The 23,328-nt window shown below is 39.9% G+C and overlaps 1 protein-coding gene across 1 annotated transcript in view; it reads left to right on the forward strand.

Moving 5' to 3' along the window:
• The window catches only part of ENPP3 (ectonucleotide pyrophosphatase/phosphodiesterase 3), an 86,062-nt gene that overhangs the window by 8,868 nt on the left and 53,866 nt on the right, over window positions 1-23,328 (forward strand). The window contains exons 2-8 of the mRNA XM_084624368.1: window positions 3,346-3,424; window positions 8,018-8,140; window positions 10,315-10,440; window positions 13,928-13,988; window positions 19,207-19,304; window positions 21,721-21,800; window positions 22,547-22,666. Of these exons, the coding sequence (XP_084480494.1) occupies window positions 3,346-3,424; window positions 8,018-8,140; window positions 10,315-10,440; window positions 13,928-13,988; window positions 19,207-19,304; window positions 21,721-21,800; window positions 22,547-22,666 (687 nt within the window). The remainder of the gene's footprint in view (window positions 1-3,345; window positions 3,425-8,017; window positions 8,141-10,314; window positions 10,441-13,927; window positions 13,989-19,206; window positions 19,305-21,720; window positions 21,801-22,546; window positions 22,667-23,328) is intronic.

Here is a 23,328-nt window from a genome sequence, read left to right on the forward strand (position 1 = left end):
ACATTATCAATATATGCTGTACTTCTTAAGATCAAAGTGTAATCACTTCAAGGAAAATGTGCTTAACATAAGTATTTTATCAAGTGCTGCCTCCCTCCTTGGTTATGAGGAAGCTTTTTTTTAAGTGGAAAGCAAATTAATAGATTCACTGGTCCCTCCCCCCTCTGCAAGCAAATACATCCCTGCTTACCACATGGGATTACTCACAGATTAAAGGGGACAAAATTTTGTGGTAGCTTCTTGCTAAAATATAAGCAGCACATCACAAATTTTACTTTTACGCTTATAACTACAGACACTCTCACACCTCTCAACTCAGGATCTCCCCAATTTTTTCATTTGTTAGCATTCATAGATACTACTGATGTACAGCATATGTGATAAAGTTCAAAGATTCCAAGGCCAGAAGGGACCATTGTGATCATCCAGTCTGTATAACCCAGGCCATAGAACTTTCCCAAAATAATTCCTAGAGCATATCTTTGAAAACATCGAGTCTTGTTTTAAAAAGTGTCAGTGATGGAGAATCCACCATCACCCTTGATTATTTGTTTCAATGGTTAATTGCTGTCACTGTTAAAAACATACTCTTAATTTCCTGTATGAATTTCTCTAGTTTTAACTTCCAGCCACTGGATCCTGTTATACCTCTCTCTACTAGATTGAAGCCCATTATTAAATATTTGTTTCCCATGTAGGTATTTATAGACTGTAATCAAATCACCCTTTAACCTTCTCTTTGTTAAGCTGAATCATAGGACTTGAAGGGACCTCGAGAGGTCATCTAGTATGGTCCCTTGCATTCATGGCAGGACCAAATATTATCTAGACCATTCCTGACAGATGTTTGTCTAACCTGCTCTTAAAAATCTCGAATTATGGAGATTCCACAACTTCCTTAGGCAATTTATTACAGTGCTTAACCATCCTGACAGTTAGGAAGTTTTTCCTAATATCCAACATAAACCTCCTTTGCTTCAATTTAAGCCCATTGCTTCTTGTCCTATCCTCAGAGGCTAAGAAGAACAATTCTTCTAATCTTTTACATACTTGAAAACTGTTATCATGTCCCCTCTCAGTCTCTCTCTTCCAGATTAAACAAACCCAATTTTTTCAATCTTCCCTTTTAGGACATGTTTTCTAGACCTTTAATCATTTTTGTTGCTCTTCTCTGGACTTTCTCCAGTTTGTCCACATCTTTCCTGAAACGTGGCACCCAGAACTGGACACAATACTCCAGTTGAGGCTATCAGTGTGGAATAGAGCAAAAGAATTACTTCTCGTGTCTTGCTTACAACAACTCCTGCTAATACATCGCAGAATGATGTTCGCTTTTTTTGCAACAGTGTTACACTGTTGACTCATATTTAGCTTGTGGTCCACTATGCCCCCCAGATCCCTTTCCACGGTACTCCTTCCTAGGCAGTCATTTCCCATTTAGTATGTGTGCAACTGAGTGTTCCTTCCTAAGTGGAGTACTTTGCATTTGTCCTTATTGAATTTCATCTATTTATTTCAGATCATTTCTCCAGTTTGTCCAGATCATTTTGAATTTTAATCCTATCCTCCAAAGCACTTGCAACCCCCTCCCAGTTTGGTATCATCTGCAAACTTTATCAGGGTTCTCTGTATGCCATTATTTAAATCATTGATGAAAATATTGAACAGAACCGGACCCAGAACTGATTCCTGCAGGACCCCACTCATTATGTCCTACCAGCATGACTGTGAACCACTGATAACTACTCTCTGGGAATGGTTTTCCAACCAGTTTTGTATCCATTTTATAGTAGCTCCATCTAGGTTGCATTTCCCTAGTTTGTTTATTGGAGGTCATGCAAGACAATTTCAAAAGCTTTACTAAAGTTAGGCTATACCATGTCTACTGCTTCCCCCCATCTACAAGTCTTATTACCCTGTCAAAGAAAGCTATCAGGTTGGTTTGGCATGATTTGTTCTTGAGAAATCCATGCTGACTGTTACTTATTACATTATTATCTTCTAAATCTTTGCAAATTGATTGCTTAATTTGGTCCATTATCTTTCCAGGTACAGACATTAAGCTGCCTGGTCTGTAATTCCCCGGATTGTCCTTATTTCCCTTTTTATAGATGGGCAAATATAGTGTCATTTTCCAGTCTTCTGGAATCTCTCCCATCTTCCATGACTTTTCAAATAGATTGAGCTCTTTGAGTCTATCACTGTAAGGCATGTTTTCTAATCCTTTAATCATTCATGTGGCTCTTCTCTGAACCCTCTCCAGTTTATCAACATTGTGTAAGTACCAAAGCATGGGCAGTTATGCCTAATGGTTAGAGTTGGACGCCAGAAACCAGTGCTAGGGGCAGAGCTGGATACAGAGTCATGTGCCAAGACAAAGGTCAGAGCTGGAGTCTGAGTCGGGGTAGTGTGTAGGAGCACGGTCCTGGAGTGAGATGGGAAAGCAGGAACTGAGAGCAGACAGGGATCTGAGAAAAGGAGGTTTAGAATAGCTGGGATGCAAGAACTGGCTGGAAGGCAGGGCTCAGAAATCAGGTGAGTAGGCAGAGTCCACAATAGCAGCCAGCCAAAAATTCATATAGCTACTCAGACACCTTCCTTTTGGCTTATGTAGTGCATTTGAGCTAATCAGTGGGGCTGGACATCTTCCCCAGTCAGGAGTTTCATGAGCAAAGCTCTTGGTGAGCTAAAGCTCCACCAGTCCCTTTCTCCACAGGTTCCAGATAGCTGCCAGGTGGCAGCCATGGTTTGAGCACTGCCTGGGGAGCTGCGGGCCTGGCTCTGAGACCCCCAATCCCTCACACATCCTTCTTGAATTGTGGGCACCAGTCCTGGACACAATATTCCAATACCGGACACACAAGGCCAAATACAGAAGTATAATAACCTCTCTAATCTTACTTAAGAGTTTCCTGTTTATGGAACCCAAGATTGCATTAGCTCCTTTGGTCACAGCATTGCACTGGGCGGTCATGTTCAGCTGATTATCCACCACAACCCCCTAATCTTTTTCAGAGTCACTGCTTCCCAGCATAAAGTCCCCCATTCTGTAAGTATGGCCTACATTTTTTGTTCTACTTACTTAAGCCAATGCCTTACATAGGATACAGGACTGTAGGTTCCTTGTGTTACTGCTGAGTAAAATAAAGGGCTACGCTGGCTCTATGGGCTACAACACTTACATTTAGCTATATTAAAATGCATATTGTTTGCTTGTGCCCAGTTTACCAAGTGATCCAGATCGCTCTGAATCAGTGACCTGTCCTCTTCATTATTTACCACTCCCCCAATTTTTGTGTCACCTGCAAATGAAATACCTCACAGTATATGACTTTTTTGTGACAGGTTCTTTTAGTCTCTTTGGTGGTTATATCACTTGGACTAGGCTTGGGACTAGGACTAAAACATGAAGACCAAGTACAAGGTACGTTTACAATATTTTCAGTACAGTGTTAATTTACACTTCCATCCAGCAAAGCATTTAAACAGAGGATGACTTATAATTTCACTAAAAATAAACCGTGGGTGCTCAACACTTGTGAAAATTAGGCCCTAGGTTTCTCAGGGTGCGCAACATAAAAAGAAAGCCGCCAAAATTGGTGGACAGCTTTAAAAAATTTGGCCAGTATGTGAGTCACATTATCATGCTGCATTATGAAAGATAGTCTGGATTAAGATCTGAGGATGATGGGCCAAGTAAGTATACAGCAGTTCCCAACTGACACTTGTCTGAACTTTCCATTCCATGAGAAAATTTGCTATTTAGACTTTTCATCCTGATTCAATACAAAAACATATTGAAATGTCCGAATTTCCCATATGATGGAAATTCTGATTTTTGATCAGCTCTAATTACTAATGAGAACTAGTCTAGTTAGAATGCAGTGTAGAATGCAATGCTGTCTGGAGGACAACAATTCCATTTCATGGCATTTCTTGAGGTTTCAAAATTTGTTTTCATTCTGCACTGGAACAAAATCAAAACCTTTGGAATGCTTTTGGAAAATGGAAATACATTGAAACATCTGTTTTCAGATTGAAAGCCTGAGCTTTTCAATTCGGTCTCTCTTTTGTCAGAAGTGACCAGAGAATTCTTGATCCAAAAAAGGCCCTTTCACACAAAAACTTTGCTGAAACTGATATGCCTCCATAAAACATTTTGGCTTTGACAAAACAACTTACTTTGATGACATTTTATTTTGTCAAAAATGTCCCAACCGGCTCAGTGAAATGTCAACAATTGGATAGATTCATTTAAAACAAATTCTATCTGTGCAGCCACAGAATGATGATGAAATGTTTTTTCCTCATTCTTATGGTATCTATATTAATGTGTTAAACTTGTTTTCCTACTCTTCCCCACTCATTATTTTTCTTGCTTGTTTCCTTCTTCTGGAGTCTTGTGATATTCTTTGTAACTATGACGATGAACTGTAGTTACTCTTCAGTGACTCTTAACCAAATAGTATGATGTATTCTCAACTTGCCATGTATCATTTATGGACATGTAGAGCCTGATTCGCCATTGCTTTCCACCCTGAGGAATCAATTATGCCTGCACAAAATTAATGCAAAGTGGTGTAAAATGTTAGCAGATCAGAATACCATCTTTTATAATCACTTTGCCCTGGTGTATTTGACTGCAAGCTGCAGGGCAATTGTGAATCAAGCCCATTTACTCTTACTTCTTTCATTATGACTGGCCTAGCTTATGAAATAGTAACACAATAGCAAGCAGTTGCAGTACAAAGTCAGAGATATTAAATCTTATGAAAATGACTTTGATCCTATGGGATAAACTTAAGTATTCAGAGTAAATTTCAGGATAGCTCCCATAATAATTCTGCAATATCTCAAGTTTTTGAAAAATATAATTAGATTTCTGCACCTGAATATTCTATTGTTCCATTATATAGTCTCTAAACAAATAATAAAAAGGAATTTAATATTGTTAAGAGTATGAAAACTTGCATTTCAAATAGAAAAAAAGGATGACACTGCTCCTGATTTAGGCTATATCTACACTGCACAGTTAACCTGGTGACTGGCATTTGGGTTAGTCTAGCCTGGGTGTGAGCACTAACACAGCAAAGCCATATTTGCATTACTATGTCCTAACTGTCGCTGCACTTGTCCGTGTGTGTCTGGGGGCATATGCCATGGTTCTTTGTTGTGAGAAACTCTAGGAGTCTTTCTCAGTCTCTTGTTGGAAAGCTTGTTTGTCCTTCAGGGAGAATTGTGGGAAGGGCAGTGGAGGACTGTTAACACTCAAGTGGTTTTGCTGGCATCTCATTGCACAGTGAGCAGGTGCCAGCCCAAGTTAGAGTAGAACCCAACTTGGGCTCTAACCCACACACCTCAGCTAGGTAAACAAGCTGGGCTTAAAGCACCTCCAAACCTGGGTCAGAGATTTTTCTGTGTGGATGGTAGGGGGGTTGGGCTAAAACCAGATAAACCCAGATTAACTGTGCAGTGTAGACATACCCTGAGACTCAGCATGTTAAATGCAAAATAACTTAAATTCAGTTAGGTCCATTCCACCCTTCTTCACAATTTAGGGTGGTTGAAAGTCCCAAGAACAAGGTCAGACATTCAATGGATTATTCATGTAGGAAAACAAGGTAGGATTACCTTTTCATATTGGGTGAATGTAAATACATCCATTAAAATCAGCAGCAGCCAAACCCTCTTTTAACAGACTAGAACTCAACTAGAAAACACTTGACAAATTGTCAGTGATGGGGAATAGAGAAGTGTACATTTGCAAAATGTGCACCTGCATTTTTGCAAATGTGGTGGAACTGTAAATCTGGGTAGTTGCACGTCTACGTCATAAATTGCTGGTTCAAATATGACACTTTGAGGTACAAATGCTCTGATCTGTATCTACAATACATTTACAGGTGCATGCTTTTTATTGGCTACCTTTTTGGTTCCAGATGAAGTTGGGCTTGACTTATAAAGCCCTAAATGGCTTGGGGCTTCACAGTGTGAGAGAACTCTCTCCCTGTGTGTTATTGCCATAGCTTTGGTGACTAAAGGCACTCAAACCTCCAAACTTAATTTTAGGACTGGATAGGATCTGAGAAAGGGGAAGGGCAAACTAATTTTTAAGAAAGAGTCCCCTTTAAGAAGACCTCCAAACTGATCCTGCCCCAGTTCTGGTCTCCCATGTTTAAGAAGGATGAATTCAAACTGGAACAGGTACAGAGAAGGGCTACTAGGGTGATCCGAGGAATGGAAAACCTGTCTTATGAAAGGAAACTCAAGGAGCTTGGGTTGTTTAGCCTAACCAAAAGAAGGTTGAGGTGAGATATGATTACTCTCTATAAATATATCAGAGGGATAAATACCGGAGAGGGAGAGGAATTATTTAAGATCAGTACCAGTGTGGACACAAGAACAAATGGATATAAACTGGCCATCGGGAAGTTTAGACTTGAAATTAGATGAAGGTTTCTAACCATCAGAGGAGTGAAGTTCTGGAATAGCCTTCCAAGGGAAGCAGTGGGGGCAAAAGACCTATCTGGCTTCAAGATTAAACTCCATAAGTTTATGGAGGAGATGGTATGATGGGATAACATGATTTTGGCAATTAATTAATCTTTAACTATTCATGGTAAATAGGCCCAATGGCCTGTGATGGGATGTTAGATGGGGTGGGATCTGAGTTACTACAGAGAATTCTTTCCTGGATATCTGGCTGGTGAATTTTGCCCACATGCTCAGGGTTTCAGCTGATCGCCATATTTGGGGTCGGGAAGGAATTTTCCTCCAGGGCAGATTGGAAGAGGCCCTGGGGGGTTTTCGCCTTCCTCTGTAGCATGGGGCACGGGTCACTTGCTGGAGGATTCTCTGTACCTTGAAGTCTTTAAACCATGATTTGAGGACTTCAATAGCTCAGACATAGGTGAGAGGTTTATTGCAGGAGTGGGTGGGTGAGATTCTGTGGCCTGCATTGTGCAGGAGGTCAGACTAGATGATCATAATGGTCCCTTCTGACCTTAATATCTATGAATCCATGAGTAGAGTTCCTAATTCTCTTATTGTTCTAGGTGGCAGGCAAGCTTTTCCCCTTTCCCTTAGGCATCAAGTCAGGGGAGGAGCAGTTTAAGGAAGTTCATAAGGCCCTTGCCTCAGAGCAAACAAACTCAGAGTCAGAAAACAAAATCTCTAGAGCCCAGATCAGGCTAGCATCCTGGTGCCTGTGGGGCAGGGTGTGGGTGTGTGGGGAAAGGGAACCTGCAGTTTATAGCTGCCAACGTAGCTTCTGGTCCCTCTCATCTGAAGAACTTGCTTTTCCTGTTCATATAGTCCAGCTCCAAGAGCTGGGCAGCGTGCTCCTGGGCTCTGCCAGGGATGTCTTGCCTGTAAGTTTCAGATTGTATTTTAAAAGGGTAGTATACTTTGCCACAGGAACCCTCTCTTCCTTTGGACCAAAATGCCTGAATTTGTTGCGCTTAAGTTAAAGGCATGTTGCAAGGACTACCTGTTTACTCAGACTTTGGGAGAAATGCATAATGTTAAGCACATTCAGAGGATTGAAGCCAAAACCCTCAGGGACCTTTAGAAGGGAGGATTCAAGACAGGTGTTTTGGCACAGAGTTCTTTGTGAACATATATGACTGTATCTCTTTATATAACTTTAAAATTAATAGTTTAAAATATTTTTTTACTTTCAATTTTAAGTTTACAAGGCCTGTTTACGTGGTCTGAATTTCACATATTTTCCCCATGTCATTATTCATCATGATATTCATATTATTTTTATTTTTATAATTATCCTAATTTTACATACGCACACACAAAGTTTTGTGTGGACATCTCCCAACTTTGATGGAAATAAGCTTATATTATTAATTTTACTAAATATGTTGACAAGTGATTTGGGAAATAGTTTTTGACAATTATTCAGAACATTCTGACTCTAGGCTCCTGGCCATGTTCCATTTCATTGTTGTATGCTTAAGGATTGGAATAATTTTGGTGCTAAAACCATCTTTTTTTCCCTTTACAGTCAGCTGCAGAAACAGATGTAATGAGCCATTTAATAAAAAGGGGCAGGGCTGCCAGTGTGATGGTGGCTGTAAAGAGCTTCAAAACTGCTGCTGGGATTATGAGGGTACCTGTCTGGAACCAAGTACGTTCCCATAAATGTGAGATTTGTTAGTCTAGTCTTTGTATTAATTTTTCTGGAGGGAGGGTGAGGGGAAATGATAAATGTGCTATGTTTATTTATTCTGCCACGGGTACAGATGCAAAAAAGGTTCCCAGCCATCTTTTGTATTTTAGAGACTTGTTATGGCATGTAATGAATTCTGGAGCTGTTGTGTATGAATGTTGAATGCATGTTGTTAAGGTGCCATGCTATTTGTACTTGAAGGTGACATGATATGAAATATAAACTGGGATTAATTTCTTTCCTGAAAGACATCCACATTTTTTTTTTATTAAGGAAGAACGTACTTCAGTAAACTTTTAAATCAAGTATATATGTTCAATGACTAACTTTCATTGATTCACACCGAACAAGACTGGGCCAACATAAAACCAAGCAAACTATTTCACAGATAACCAGTTCTCTCATAATCATCCTTGTTAGTCCAGACAAGGTCATGAATATCTTGAGTGGGAGCATAGCTGTTCTCCTTGTCCAGGGGCATGGAATGACAGGACAACTACCTCCCCCTCAGAAGGCAGGGAGGCGATTAATGGATGCCCCCAGTACCCTGTGTTCTGAACAGCATGCAGCACACGATGGTTATGTTAACGGGATGAATTGGATCCACGGGCTACAAAGTTCTCTAGCAGACTTGTCTGCTTCTGTATCACATCCAGTGTCTTTTTCCTGCATGGTCCTTTGAACTCTAACTGTTCCCTTGACAGCTTCTTGAAATCCATCTCTCCTGTTCTGCTCTCTCTCTCACTCCTGTTCTGTAACACGTACACCTTCCTTCATTCTTTGGTCTGTTTGCCATCTGCTGGGAATCATGCAACATTTCTTCTTCGCTGTTCTTTCTCTTCCCTCAGAGACAATTGATTCAAAACAGCTCCCAATAGCGTCAATGGGCTTGTCAGTCCTGCTGATTTCACCACAGATGAATACATTCAGTGCTCTGAATGGAATTGTGGTTTTTTTCTTCATACGAAAACACAACTGTGACATACCAGGGTACAATCCAGGCTAACAAATAACTATGTCACCACTGCCCTATAATCTGGGGTTCCCTTTACAATACCTTGCTGGTGCAGCCTCCAGCCTGGTCTGCTCACAGACAGCCTCCAGCATGAAAGTCACTTCCAGCTATGTCTGTGTGTGTGCTGCAGCCAGCCATCCACATCCTGGCTCTTACTAGCCTTGGTTATATTGCAGGGTGATCCCAACACACCTCCAGCCCAGATCGTCTCTCAGAAATGCATGTTGTATACTGCCCAGCCCTGTCCTGGACAGTACAAATATGCTAAGTCCATTTTTCCTTGAACGGAATAATATGCACACAACTTGTTGCCCCAAATAGAATTGCCCAACCATTTCAGCTTGAATACACTGGGTTAGATAAAACAGTAAAACAAGTTTATTAACTACAAAGAGATAGATTTAGAACAAGTATAAGTAATGAGGCATAAAAGTCAAAAATGGCTACAAGAGAAATAAAGATAAAGCCCTTCTGGTGCCTAATTTAACAAACTATATTGGATTCAGTCACGGTTTTGCACCATATACTTTCAGCAGTCTTACACACCAAACTCTTTAGTTAAAAACCCCTCATACAGAGTCCAACTGTTTCCTTTGTCTCTTCAGGTGCAGTGAATGCAATGGGCCAGGAGAGAGAGAGCGAGAGAGAGCCTTGGGGTGTTTGTCCCTCCTTATTATAGTTTCAGTCCCCCTCTTGAAAAACATTTACGTCTGAGAACCAGGGGACAAAATGTCTATGTGGAAGGATGTTCCCTGTTGATTTTTTCACCTGTTTCAACTTCCTTTGTCTTCCCTTCCTGGTTGATGACTCTCTTTACTGCTTAAATGCAAATTAAGCAGAGTACACATTCCTTTGTTTAGGCCAGACCTGTTTGCCAACTTCTGTTTGGGCAGGGCTGTGGGATTTGGAACATGTGTTAAGAACACCCTGCAGAGGAATCTTATAACTTAACCGGCAATGTTGCCACCATCTTTTACCAGGACAATACTGACCAGCAAATTATGAGTTTTCAAATGATACCTACAAGGCATACTTTGTGCAAAGATTATTACAGTAGGGTGTAGGGCATGAACACAGGGGTGAATTCTATCACAACAACCAATTAATAATTTTTCAGCTCAGATATGGACATGCACTAAACTCCGTTGTGGTGAGACACGGATAACTGGAAGCCACTGTTCTTGTTCTGAAGACTGCTTGGAGAAAAAAGACTGCTGTGTAAACTACAAAAGTATTTGCAAAGGTAAAACAAAAATTAATATTTAAAAGTGTGATTTGCTCTATTATAGGGATATTTACAGGAAGCTACCCAAGTGAATATACATGAAATACATATAAAATAAACATATGGGGCTTTGTAATTGTTAGCAACTCTGATAAAACCCTTCTGGTGCCTAACTGAAGATACCTACAGCTTTTATTTGAGCAAGTTTAGATTTCTTGTAGCTGTAAATGTGTTTTGAGTGCCTGAGACACTTGGGGAGTGGCTGCTTTGTGGTGAAACACCTGGTATTTAGGTTTGTGAGAAGGAAGGTGATTGCTGGAAAGGAATGTAGTTTGTGTAAAATTAAATCCTAAGAAACACGAAAAGATATTATTATTGCAGGAGCACCTATAATGTGCTTTCCCAAAATGGAAGAAGGCACCGTCCCTGCTCTGACCTGGGTGAAATCTAAAAAACATGTCACTACCATCGTTAATGTAACTTTTTCATAACATTTCATTATAAGCACATTTTAAAATTAATTTTAACATTGTTTAAGACAGTAGACCCTATATACCAAGCACTGTTCCTTTAGAGAGTGTAAGATGAGTCCATGAGCTGAAGATAGCAGATAGAATTACTGGGTACATCACACATGCACCTGAGAAGTGGGGCTAGAACCTGTAGTCCTTTATTTCTGAAAATACGGGTCTCTGCCCAGCAGTGCCGGAAGCTCCCTAAAAGTGGGGGGGGGCCCTGAACTGGGGCCCTGTCCCCTGCTCTGCCCCTTCCCCCTCAGGCCCCGTCCTTGCTCCATCTCTTCCCCCAGGCCTCGCCCAGACTCATTCCTCTCTGCCCTCTCCCCCGACACTCACCCTTAAAGTAGGTAAAAAGTGGGAGGGCTATGCCTCTTAAAATTGATGGGGCCATGGCTTCTTGGCCCCCCCTGTTCCGGTGCCCCTAGTCTGCCACTTGTCCTAAAGAGGATCTTCCTTAACAGACAATAGCAGTAGTTTTCCTTACTTTTTTGTGGGTCAGCCACTGGCAGGTGATATCATACTCTCATTGCCACACACAAGGACAGCATTTACAGTGGACTTTTAGAGCAGTGTCATGAACTCTGTTGCATCCTGGGCACTTTGTGGTGCAGAAATACTCAATGACACTGCTTCAGTATTTCAGTTAAAAGCACCTCCCTCCCTTTAATCTTTAGCAGTCCAAAATATACAGATGGAAAAAGAAATTTAACTTAAATATAGAATATATATATTTTGTACCCTGATTTAAGACACACCCCCCTCCCCCCCGGCCCAACCTAAAATTCATGGCTGTTGGGTTTGAAATTTTCATAAGGATGTTTAGATCTGGGATTTTCATTTGACTCATATATATTGGTTTCAGACATTAAATGTGGACCCAGATTCAGGTTTGGATTCCCAAAACCAATGACGTTAGGGGAGTTTGGATCTGAGAGTTTAATTATAGTCCATCGCTATTTCAAACGATGCACAAAATAGGTGCCTGGAGTTACGTGGTACTTTAATGAGAACATTTGTGGCATGTTGTTATAGATACTTTAGCATTTCTATAGGAAAAATACAAAATAGACTCCAACTCAAAGAACCTGTCTCCAACCTTCTTTGTCTGTTCTGTATGCAAATATGTTAATGGATATAGCAAAAATGCCACTGGCAAAACAAACCACACTTCATGACTATAATGTCAGAGGGTATAAAGGATCTATAGATTCTATAGCGCCTGCATCTATAAATGGACTTCTTTGAAATTGTGAGGTGGGAACGAATCAAAAAAACTATTTCAGTGTTTTAATCATAATACCAGAACCTGTTCTCACCCCTTCTCCTGGCTGTATTTAATTTTCACTTTTTATTTAGATTTATAATTGTTGGCTTTAATAATTCACAATGAAGGTCACTGTGAAAATGACAGGTTTCAGAGTAACAGCCAAGTTAGTCTGTATTCGCAAAAAGAAAAGGAGAACTTGTGGCACCTTAGAGACTAACCAATTTATTTGAGCATAAGCTTTCGTGAGCTACAGCTCACTTCATCGATGCATACTGTGGAAAGTGTAGAAGATCTTTTATACACACAAAGCATGAAAAAATACCTCCCCCCACCCCACTCTCCGGCTGGCAATAGCTTATCTAAAGTGATCACTCTCCTTACAATGTGTATGATAATCAAGTTGGGCCATTTCCAGCCCAAATCCAGGTTTTCTCACCCCCCCCCCCACACAAACCCACTCTCCTGCTGGTAATAGCTTATCTAAAGTGACCACTCTCCTTATAATGTGTATGATAATCAAGGTGGGCCATTTCCAGCACAAATCCAGGGTTTAACAAGAATGTCTGGGGGGGGGGGTTAGGAAAAAACAAGGGGAAATAGGTTACCTTGCATAATGACTTAGCCACTCCCAGTCTCTATTCAAGCCTAAGTTAATTGTATCCAATTTGCAAAAGAATTCCAATTCAACAGTTTCTCGCTGGAGTCTGGATTGGAAGTTTTTTTGTTGAAGAATTGCAACTTTCATGTCTGTAATCACATGACCAGAGAGATTGAAGTGTTCTCCGACTGGTTTATGAATGTTATAATTCTTGACATCTGATTTGTGTCCATTTATTCTTTTATGTAGAGACTGTCCAGTTTGACCAATGTACATGGCAGAGGGGCATTGCTGGCACATGATGGCATAGATCACATTGGTGGATGTGCAGGTGAACGAGCCTCTGATAGTGTGGCTGATGTTATTAGGCCCTGTGATGGTGTCTCCTGAATAGATATGTGGGCACAGTTGGCAACGGGCTTTGTTGCAAGGATAGGTTCCTGGGTTAGTGGTTCTGTTGTGTGGTCTGTGGTTGCTGGTGAGTATTTGCTTCTGGTTGGGGCGCTGTCTGTAGGCAAGGACTGGCCTGTCTCCCAGGATTTGTGAGAGTGTTGGGTCATCCTTCAGGATAGGTTGTAGATCTCCATTGTAAGGAGAATGATCACTTTAGATAAGCTATTGCCAGCAGGAGAGTGAGGTAGGGGGAGGAATTTTTTCATGCTTTGTGTGTATAAAAGATCTTGTACACTTTCCACAGTATGCATCCGATGAAGTGAGCTGTAGCTCACGAAAGCTTATGCTCAAGTAAATTGGTTAGTCTCTAAGGTGCCACAAGTACTCCTTTTCTTTTTACTTTGAAAATGGTTATTGTTTCCGCCTGCCTTGGGATCCTTAGTGGGAGGGCTTTTCTGTGGGAGGGAGAAGACTTTAAAAATAATCCACTGCTTTTTCTGCCCCATCAGTTCTCTCTATTATTCCTTTCCTCTTTGATTTGTCCTTCTTGCCTCTCTCATGACTCCTTTTGTTCTTCTAAAGAGACTCTAGTGGATCATCAGCATATGATAAATGTTTAGGAGCATTAAGCAGAGTTTCAGAAAATCACAGGGGAGTGGAAAGGAAACTGCTTTGTGTTGTATATTTACTTTTCTACAGTGCTGCAGTGACACCTTTTATGCTTTTCAGGTGAAACGCCTTGGGTGAAAGAAGCGTGTCCATCACTTAACACTTCTCAGTGCCCAGAAGGGTAGGATGATTTGTACACTTATCAGTCTGCAAATGGAATTTTTTTGCATTTGTCTTTTCAACATTGTAACTGAACCTTTTCTGATGGAGAAAAATGTTATAAGATTCAGAAATAACAAAGTGCACAAATTTTGGGAATCCTGTAATAAGAAATCATTCTTATTTGTACAGTGCCTAAAATTGCATTAGTTGTTTTACAGCAGTTGAAAAAGATTGCTTCCTGTCCTGAAGAGTACACAGTTTAAACTTTAGACAACATGCGAGTGACATCAGCAGGCAATTGGAAGAGCACAGGGCAAGGGATGCAACAGTGTGGTCACTTAATAGCATTTGTTATATGTGGGCATCTTGGTGGTTCTGATATTCACACACACACACACACACACATACAATGTCAGAACAATATCTTCATAAATGATCTGGAGGATGGTGTGGATTGCACTCTCAGCAAATTTGCGGATGATACTAAACTGGGAGGAATGGTAGATACACTGGAGGGGAGGGATAGGATACAGAAGGACCTAGACAAATCGGAGGATTGGGCCAAAAGAAATCTGATGAGGTTCAATAAGGATAAGTGCAGGGTCCTGCACTTAGGATGGAAGAATCCAATGCACCGCTACAGACTAGGGACCGAATGGCTAGGCAGCAGTTCTGCGGAAAAGGACCTAGGGGTGACAGTGGACGAGAAGCTGGATATGAGTCAGCAGTGTGCCCTTGTTGCCAAGAAGGCCAATGGCATTTTGGGATGTATAAGTAGGGGCATAGCGAGCAGATCGAGGGACGTGATCGTTCCCCTCTATTCGACATTGGTGAGGCCTCATCTGGAGTACTGTGTCCAGTTTTGGGCCCCACATTTCAAGAAGGATGTGGATAAATTGGAGAGAGTCCAGCGAAGGGCAACAAAAATGATTAGGGGACTGGAACACATGAGTTATGAGGAGAGGCTGAGGGAGCTGGGATTGTTTAGCCTGCAGAAGAGAAGAATGAGGGGGGATTTGATAGCTGCTTTCAACTACCTGAAAGGGGGTTCCAAAGAGGATGGCTCTAGACTGTTCTCAGTGGTAGCAGATGACAGAACGAGGAGTAATGGTCTCAAGTTGCAGTGGGGGAGGTTTAGATTGGATATTAGGAAAAACTTTTTCACTAAGAGGGTGGTGAAACACTGGAATGCGTTACCTAGGGAGGTGGTAGAATCTCCTTCCTTAGAGGTTTTTAAGGTCAGGCTTGACAAAGCCCTGGCTGGGATGATTTAACTGGGAATTGGTCCTGCTTCGAGCAGGGGGTTGGAGTAGATGACCTTCAGGGGTCCCTTCCAACCCTGATATTCTATGATTCTATGATAAGAACCACCAAGATGCCCACATATAACAAATGCTATTAAGTGACCACACTGTTGTATATACTATATATAAAATACACACAAACTGATAACTCATATGTGGAAGTGATATCCAGAGTATGGGGTGGCCACAACACTCACAAGTGAAGGAGTACTTGTGGCACCTTAGAGACTAACCAATTTATTTGAGCATAAGCTTTCGTGAGCTACAGCTCACTTCATCGGATGCATACTGTAGAAAATACAGAAGGTGTTTTTATACATACAAACCATGAAAAAATGGGTATTTACCACTACAAAAGGTTTTCTCTCCCTCCACCCCACTCTCCTGCTGGTAATAGCTTATCTAAAGTGATCACTCTCCTTACAATGTGTATGATAATCAAGTTGGGCCATTTCCAGCACAAATCCAGGTTGTCTCCCCACCCCCACACACACAAAGAGAGTGGGTTTGGGGCGGGCTGGGGGGGGTGGGAGAAAACCTGGATTTGTGCTGGAAATGGCCCACCTTGATTATCATACACATTGTAAGGAGAGTGATCACTTTAGATAAGCTGTTACCAGCAGGAGAGTGGGGTGGGGGGAGAGAAAACCTTTTGTAGTGGTAAACACCCATTTTTTCATGGTTTGTATGTATAAAAACACCTTCTGTATTTTCTACAGTATGCATCCGATGAAGTGAGCTGTAGCTCACAAAAGCTTATGCTCAAATAAATTGGTTAGTCTCTAAGGTGCCACAGGTACTCCTTTTCTTTTTGCGAATACAGGCTAACATGGCTGTTACTCTGAAACCACTCACAAGTGATGAAGTCAAGAGTTATCCACAGGTTATCCCAAACTCATGCTGATAATACCTTCGTCCAAGCTATCGGCATATATTATGCACAGCACGCTCTTCTTTCTCTTTTTTAGTGATTTCAGCTTTTAGCAGGTTTCAGAGGACATTCTTAGCAGTAGTCCCCTTTTTCTTTTCTCCCCTGCTGTCTCACTTATATTTAATAATAAATTAACATGGAAAGCTCTTAGCCTAGAAGGAAGTGGCTGATAGAAAAGGGATGGAATATTAGTATATTTTCTCTATACAATGAGAAAAGTATAGAAAGGTATATACACTGATGCTGACCAGTTCCTCATTGTTCCGCTGTGTTCCCCTTGTCTATTGTATCCATCTCCTTTTCTATCATCTTTTATGTAGAATGTCTGCTTTCCAGGGCAGGGACAGTTTTTGTTATGTATTTGTATAGTGCCTAGCGCAGCAGAGTCCTGTCCATGACTGGAGCCCCTAAATGCTACTGTAATACCAATCCTACTGAATAATATAATGTAGTACTCCCCTGGGATGGATAATCTATCTGTCTCATACCAGTACTATATTACATTGATTCTTCTGGAAGGCTTTGAATCCTGTTCCCTAGAATTCAGCTGATGATGCAGGCAGAGAGTATAATACTTTGGACTTAGCCAGCTTTTCTGCTCAACCAGTATACACTTTTTTTTTTTAATTAAATTTGGGAATGATCTGTCGCAACACACTTTAGAATAGAATACATGAGATCAATTCCACATAAAAATTCAGTTGTTTATGAAAACCAGGAATGATTTGTACATCTACTTCTCAGGAAAAAAAAAACCCCTAGTATTTTTTTCTTAGCTGAGTCGTTCATAGTCCATCACATATCATTGTTCTCTCTCTCTGTGCAACTTTGAAGCAATTACTTGGGAGTCATTTCTTTTTGTCAGCAGCTCTGCAGAAAGCAACAGCTATTCTGATTTCTGAATGCCATTTCTTACCTTAGTCAGGACTTTTTACTTGAGGTAGCTTTGGGGAGAAAGGTCAGTTGAGAGGAATTGGCAAAGTGAGGGGGAGAAAGAAAGGGATGGAAACATATAATATATAAACACTTTCAAAAATCACGAAGAATTATGAAACAGGTATGCAGCTATTTCTATATATACAATATTGCTGATGCATATGGGGAGGTAGGGTAGAACACCACCTTAAAAGGTGGTCTTCAAAGTATAATACGTGGTTTCTTTACAAACATAGACTTGACCAGTGAACCATTATATTATGTATTTGCAGATAACTTTAGCTGCATTTATAACTAGGAACACTTTTAGTAATATAGTCTCATCCCAAAGAACAAGGATTTCTCCATGCAAGGATTCTGTGCATAGAGTATGAAAATATACTTCTTAGATTAACAAACAACCTGCCCAGTTTCAAGCACAGATTCATAGGATAGAGGGAGGTGAGTATCTCTTTAAATGTTGTATTTCCTAAAATCACAGTGCTGTTTAAGACCCTGTTCAGATTTAGGTTTAGATCAGGAATGTGCCACCTACAACCTTGTCTGAAATGTGGCTGCTGCTAGCAGGTTTCCTTATTGGCATGGAAAGGGTGCTTTTACGGAGATGCATGCTAGCAAATAGGCCTACAGGCCATTCCCAACAGTGAAAACAGTTAATCGCTCTCAGCATTAAACAGCATAACGGTGTTAAAACCCTGCTAGCAATAACTGTACATAGCATTGTTGTTAGAACAGTTCTTACTCAATGTGGAGAGGGTGTATATATGGAGTACGATGTTCCTTCATAAAGATTTTTAATTCAATTTTTTGCTAGGTCCCATGTGTACAGATCCCTAATTTAGACAAAGCTGCTTTTTCTATATAATTCCCGGGTATAATTGTTTCTAAGGAAACTATAAAATATATAATTATGTTTAGCAAACATGGCTGAATTACAGGACTGAAAGCACTGGGTACTACCTTTGTCAACCCTGTATTATTAAAAACGGAGTTTTATAATGTTTATTACTTAACATTTACTAATGTGTTTTTTCCTGTCGGATTGTATGTGGTAGAACAATGGTCAATTCTTAGCCAACCACAGAGTTTTATTGTCACAGCTGTTTCCTCCTGGTAAGAGTTTACCATAACAATTTAATTTTTTTTCTACCTGGCCGTTTATATTTGTGTATCCTAACATCACACCTACTATATTTGATTAAGTCACTCAGAGCTAAGGATTTTAGCCTTGATTCTTTATATTAGCTGTTACAGAATAACATGTTATTAGAGGCTAAACTCTCCTGGTAATACTGATTAAGCTCAGTTGGATATTGAGAAAGTGTGCTCCAGCTCAGTGGAGGTTGTGGAAGGATTTGGTGTGGGAAGAACTTGGACTGCTTATTAAACTTCTCAGAAAGGAAATCAGGAGAGAGTTAGCACAAACCCTCCACAAGAAAGCTTCATTCCCCAAGATGTAGGCCAGATAGGCAAAGTTTCCTAAGGGTAGCATGACCAGATGTCCCGATTTTATAGGCACAGTCCCGATATTTGGGGCTTTTTTTTATATAGGCGCCTACTACCTCCCCCCCCGCCCCCCCATCCCAATTTTTCACACTTTCTATCTGATCACCCTACCTAATGGCTGATTGTTAGAATGTTCAGACCATCTGTGTGGACATGCTTGAAGAGGATTTCAGGATATATTGAGAGACAAAAGACAAAATTCAGACCCTGGCATAAGCAGTATCTTCCAGCTAATTTGGCCCATCATCTATTTGTTTATATTTATAGTTTGTTTTAAAATAAAAACCTATAAGTTACTTTTCCTAAATTCTAAGTATACTTAGGGTTCCTATTCTTGTACCCCTGCAGCTGTTTGATAGCACACTTTTGAAAGCTAATGTAAATAACCTTCCTTTGCCTTTTGAATAATGATTTATTGTTATAAAGGATTATAAACTTGTAAAAAAAAGTATTTGGAACTTCTGTTCCTGGCTTCTGGGTCAACACTATTGACATAACTATGCATTCCGCAGAATGTGGCTAAAACTCTTTTCTGATGACAAACTCCCACTTACTTGCAGGTTTGATTTGCCACCGCTTATCCTTTTTTCGATGGATGGTTTTAGAGCAGAATATTTACAAACATGGACTTCTTTACTGCCGAATATCGAAAAACTCAGTAAGTTACCAAGAAAGAAGTGACAATTAAAAACAGAACCTGCTGGCAATTTCTTCAGTTCCCTCTTCCACCATTTTATACATGTGACTCCCTGGTCAACAAGAGGAATATTTCATAGTAGTTCTTGGATCAGTGGTTTGCTCAGGATTAACTTGGGAGTTAGAGTTCATTGTAGTCACCCATGCACCAGTGGCCACCAATACTGGCTTGCAGCCTCAAATTTTATTTAAATAAATATTGTGAAACATTCATTCAAATAAAGTTTGAAGCTGAAAAAGTTCCAGTGAAAGTTTTAATACATTTTCTATCCTCCATTTTATTAAATTATTGTAAATTGTAATAAAATGTCCAAAGGATCATCACTTAATGTCATTAAATTATATCATAATACTAAAGAGCAATGAACTGTGTAACAGTGAAATGTCACTCAAAGAAACAGTCTTTTTGAGTCTGGAATTTTGTTCTATTCATAGACAGCTGCGTATTTAAACGTTCATCAACTATCATCAATTACTTCACTCAAATTTATTAAATTTAAACTTTAATATGCTGATTCACTTAATTAGTACAGCCACACTCCTGAAAGATGCACAGTGCTCTGAAGTTAGTGGGAATAGAGGGTCATCAGCATGTTGCTGTAGTGGGCCCTCAAAACTTGCACATAAGTTGAATATGGTTTTCATGGGAATACTTTAGAATCAGAGCCTCATTGCTTCTAGTGTCCCTATGGTTCAATTCAATCATCTTCTTCACTTTCCCCACAAGAACCAGACTCTGAAAGTGACAGAATGATCATGTGTTTACTTTTTATATTATATATTTAAAAACTTGACATGGTTGCTGGAAGCCACTAAATGTAATTGGATAAACAAACTTATCTGTTTTGTGGCTAACCTGTTAAATATAACAAGGGCTGTAAGAGAGTCATAACTCTGACTAATGAGCAAACTGACCTGACCCTTGCATAAGTGTTTTATGCTTTGCTGTTACTGAGTCAGCAGAAGAAATACAATCAGCTAATAAGTCATTTCATGAAAAGTCCAAGTTTATGTCAAAGTCTGTTTGAAACAGATTTAAGGGAAGTGTATCTTTCCTACTGGAATGAAAGAAATGTTAATCTCAAGCTTCCAGGAGGATATTTTGAACTTTGGTTTACACTGACCAGTCACACGCATCTGTTTTCAATGTTAACATTGGTTTGTGGACTCACACACTTTGTTTCTTATTATAGTAGCTGGGGGGGGACCCCGTTATTTACATGTGCGAGATGATAAAACAGTGGTGTGCTAACTTTCATATCATGAACCAGTTCCTCTCAAGGACCATTTCCTTTTCCCAGCTGATCCCACACATTGTCTGCAGCAACTGTAGGGCTCGGTTACATAACAAAGTACGTTTAGGAAAGGATTAAGAAGAGAAACATGAACATAAACTCATTTTGTGCTTGAAGACTTATCAGTGATTTAGCCTGGTGACACCAGCAACTCTGCAGACCCCACAGGAGGTCTTTGTGGACCATTGGTGGTCAGTAGATGATAATATAAAACCTTAAAAAAACATTCGCTGCCACCACTCATGCTGTTATCACAAACCTGAGAGGTTGTTGTGATCTATCCTTGTATCTTTACTAACTCCATAGATGGTTTTTAATAGTTTGGCCCAGAAAACCTAGGTATTACATTCAGTAGAGCTAGTCAAACTATTAATTGCAGGTAATGTTCATTATGAATTTAACCCTTTTCACTGTCTGTGAATTATTTGCAAACTTTGCCTGATGAATCCACTGTGCTTGTTTGTTATTCATAAGCACTTTGCCAAATAGTTTGGATGAACAGTTTTCAGCCTATGGGTTGTTCAACCTGACTGTTCGCTTTTTATGTAGTGTGGGGGATCACTGAACCCCCAGTTCTTTCTCTGATCTCTGACTGAGTGACAGAAACTTTTTAAACAGAAGCATGAAGTTGGATTTCAGTAAACCATTGCACAGCAAGAGAAGTGATTATTCAAAGGAGACAGGAAGGATAGTCTAGTGGTTAGGTCACTAGTCTTGGCCTTGGAAGATCCGGATTAATTCCCTGCTCTGCCAGGCTGCCTGTGTGACCTTGGACAAATCATTTAGCCATTGTATGCTTGCCTCAATTTCAAATCTGTAAAATGGGGCTATTAGCATTTCCTTACCTCATGGGAGTGTTGTGCTATTAAAAAATGTGAGGTGCTACAGTAATGGGGGCTATACAAGTACCGTAGAGAGATTGTCTGTCTGAATATTTGCATATGAGGAATATGACACCTTGAATCACAGAAACTGAACCTGGTGGAAAATGTCATCTAAAAATGTTTTGTGACCAGCTCTAATTTTCAATATTACAGTTGCTTGGGAAGTAATCTTATAATCACTCAGCATGATTTGTTGCAGAAACATGTGGCACGCATTCAAAGTACATGAGAGCTGTTTACCCCACCAAAACTTTCCCAAACCACTACACTATTGTCACGGTGAGTGAAAATTTATTATTTTTATTCTTCACTATTTGTACAGCCTGCAAAATGTTAGGTGCTTTAGCAGGACAAAAGAAAAAGAGGAAGTTCTTATCCCAAAGAGCTAACAATCTCATTTTAGGTGTGACACTACAGTGAAAATAACAATAAGGGAGGGATTGGACTAGGAACCGTGGAAGGGCATGGCAGAGAGCAGCAGAGGAGAAAGGGGCTGTAGTTCATATGTTTACATAAATATGCTGCCTTCTTTAGCAGAGGTGTCTGTGCCTAGCCCTGTGGACAGATTATTTATTCCTGCTCTTTGTTAGAATGCATCCGATGAAGTGAGCTGTAGCTCACGAAAGCTTATGCTCAAATAAATTTGTTAGTCTCTAAGGTGCCACAAGTACTCCTTTTCTTTTTGCGAATACAGACTAACACGGCTACTACTCTGAAACCTGTATAGGAGTGCTGGTCTCAGTGACATATTAAAATTGTTTTTGCTGCTTATATGTAACCAATTGGGATCTATCATACCTGTTTACAGACACATCAGGCTTCATGTGTTATAGTAATTTCACCAATTAAATGAAATCGGGATGAAAATATGGAAGTTGAACAGATTGGCAGATAAAAGGATGACGTGATAAATCTTTTCTATCTCTAACTTCTATCTTCAGTTGTAATGGAACACAGTATAGATTTAATTTTACTTTAAGAATGAGAGAAATATTTCACCTTTCTTAATTTATTTTCATTCCTAGGGTTTGTATCCAGAATCTCATGGTATCATTGACAACAACATGTATGATGTAAACTTGAGCCAGAGTTTCTCACTTTCTGGGCAGGCAAAATTCAACCCTATCTGGTGGAAAGGACAGCCAGTATGTGTCATTCTTTCTATGGTGCTTGTCATAACCTCCAGATTAGCTCATGTCAAAGCATAAAATACCAAGTTGTGGGATATCAAGGTTCATCAGTTTGTTCCACAGTCCATATCCTGCGGTGTGTATTGCTGATTTTTTAATGGACGGTTTGCCTTTGATACAGGAAGAAAAGTTGTTTAACCTTTAACATCTGAATTATTTTCTATATCTGAAAACTTTATCTAATGGTGATACTTTGTGAGCAAATTTAAAATGCATTGGCCCATATTCAGACCTGAAGTAAAATGCTGGCACCACTTAAGTGACTGGGAGTTTTACTAGATTTTGCACTTTGAACTTAGCTGTGCAAACTGCAGCAGTAACCCTTTACATGAGGTCTGAAAGTCTAATCTAAAAACAAAAAGTTTTGTTTATAAACAAACAAACAAAAACAGTTTAATGTTATTGAGTGTCAACAGTCCTTATCTGTCCCATCATTTACAAAGCAAGGGAATGTGCAGTTGAGGACATCATAGATCTCTCACTGCCCAAGTAGTTTATTAAGTATAAAATATTGCGTATTTCATCACAAATCGATAACTTTAGCTCTGACCTAAAACTGATATTCTTTCACCAGTAATCTCAAAATATAAACAGAGCACCAAACATTTTGAAAAAGA

This window comes from Lepidochelys olivacea (genome assembly GCF_965140295.1).
Source record: "Lepidochelys olivacea isolate rLepOli2 genome assembly, chromosome: 3".
Taxonomy (NCBI): domain Eukaryota; kingdom Metazoa; phylum Chordata; order Testudines; family Cheloniidae; genus Lepidochelys; species Lepidochelys olivacea.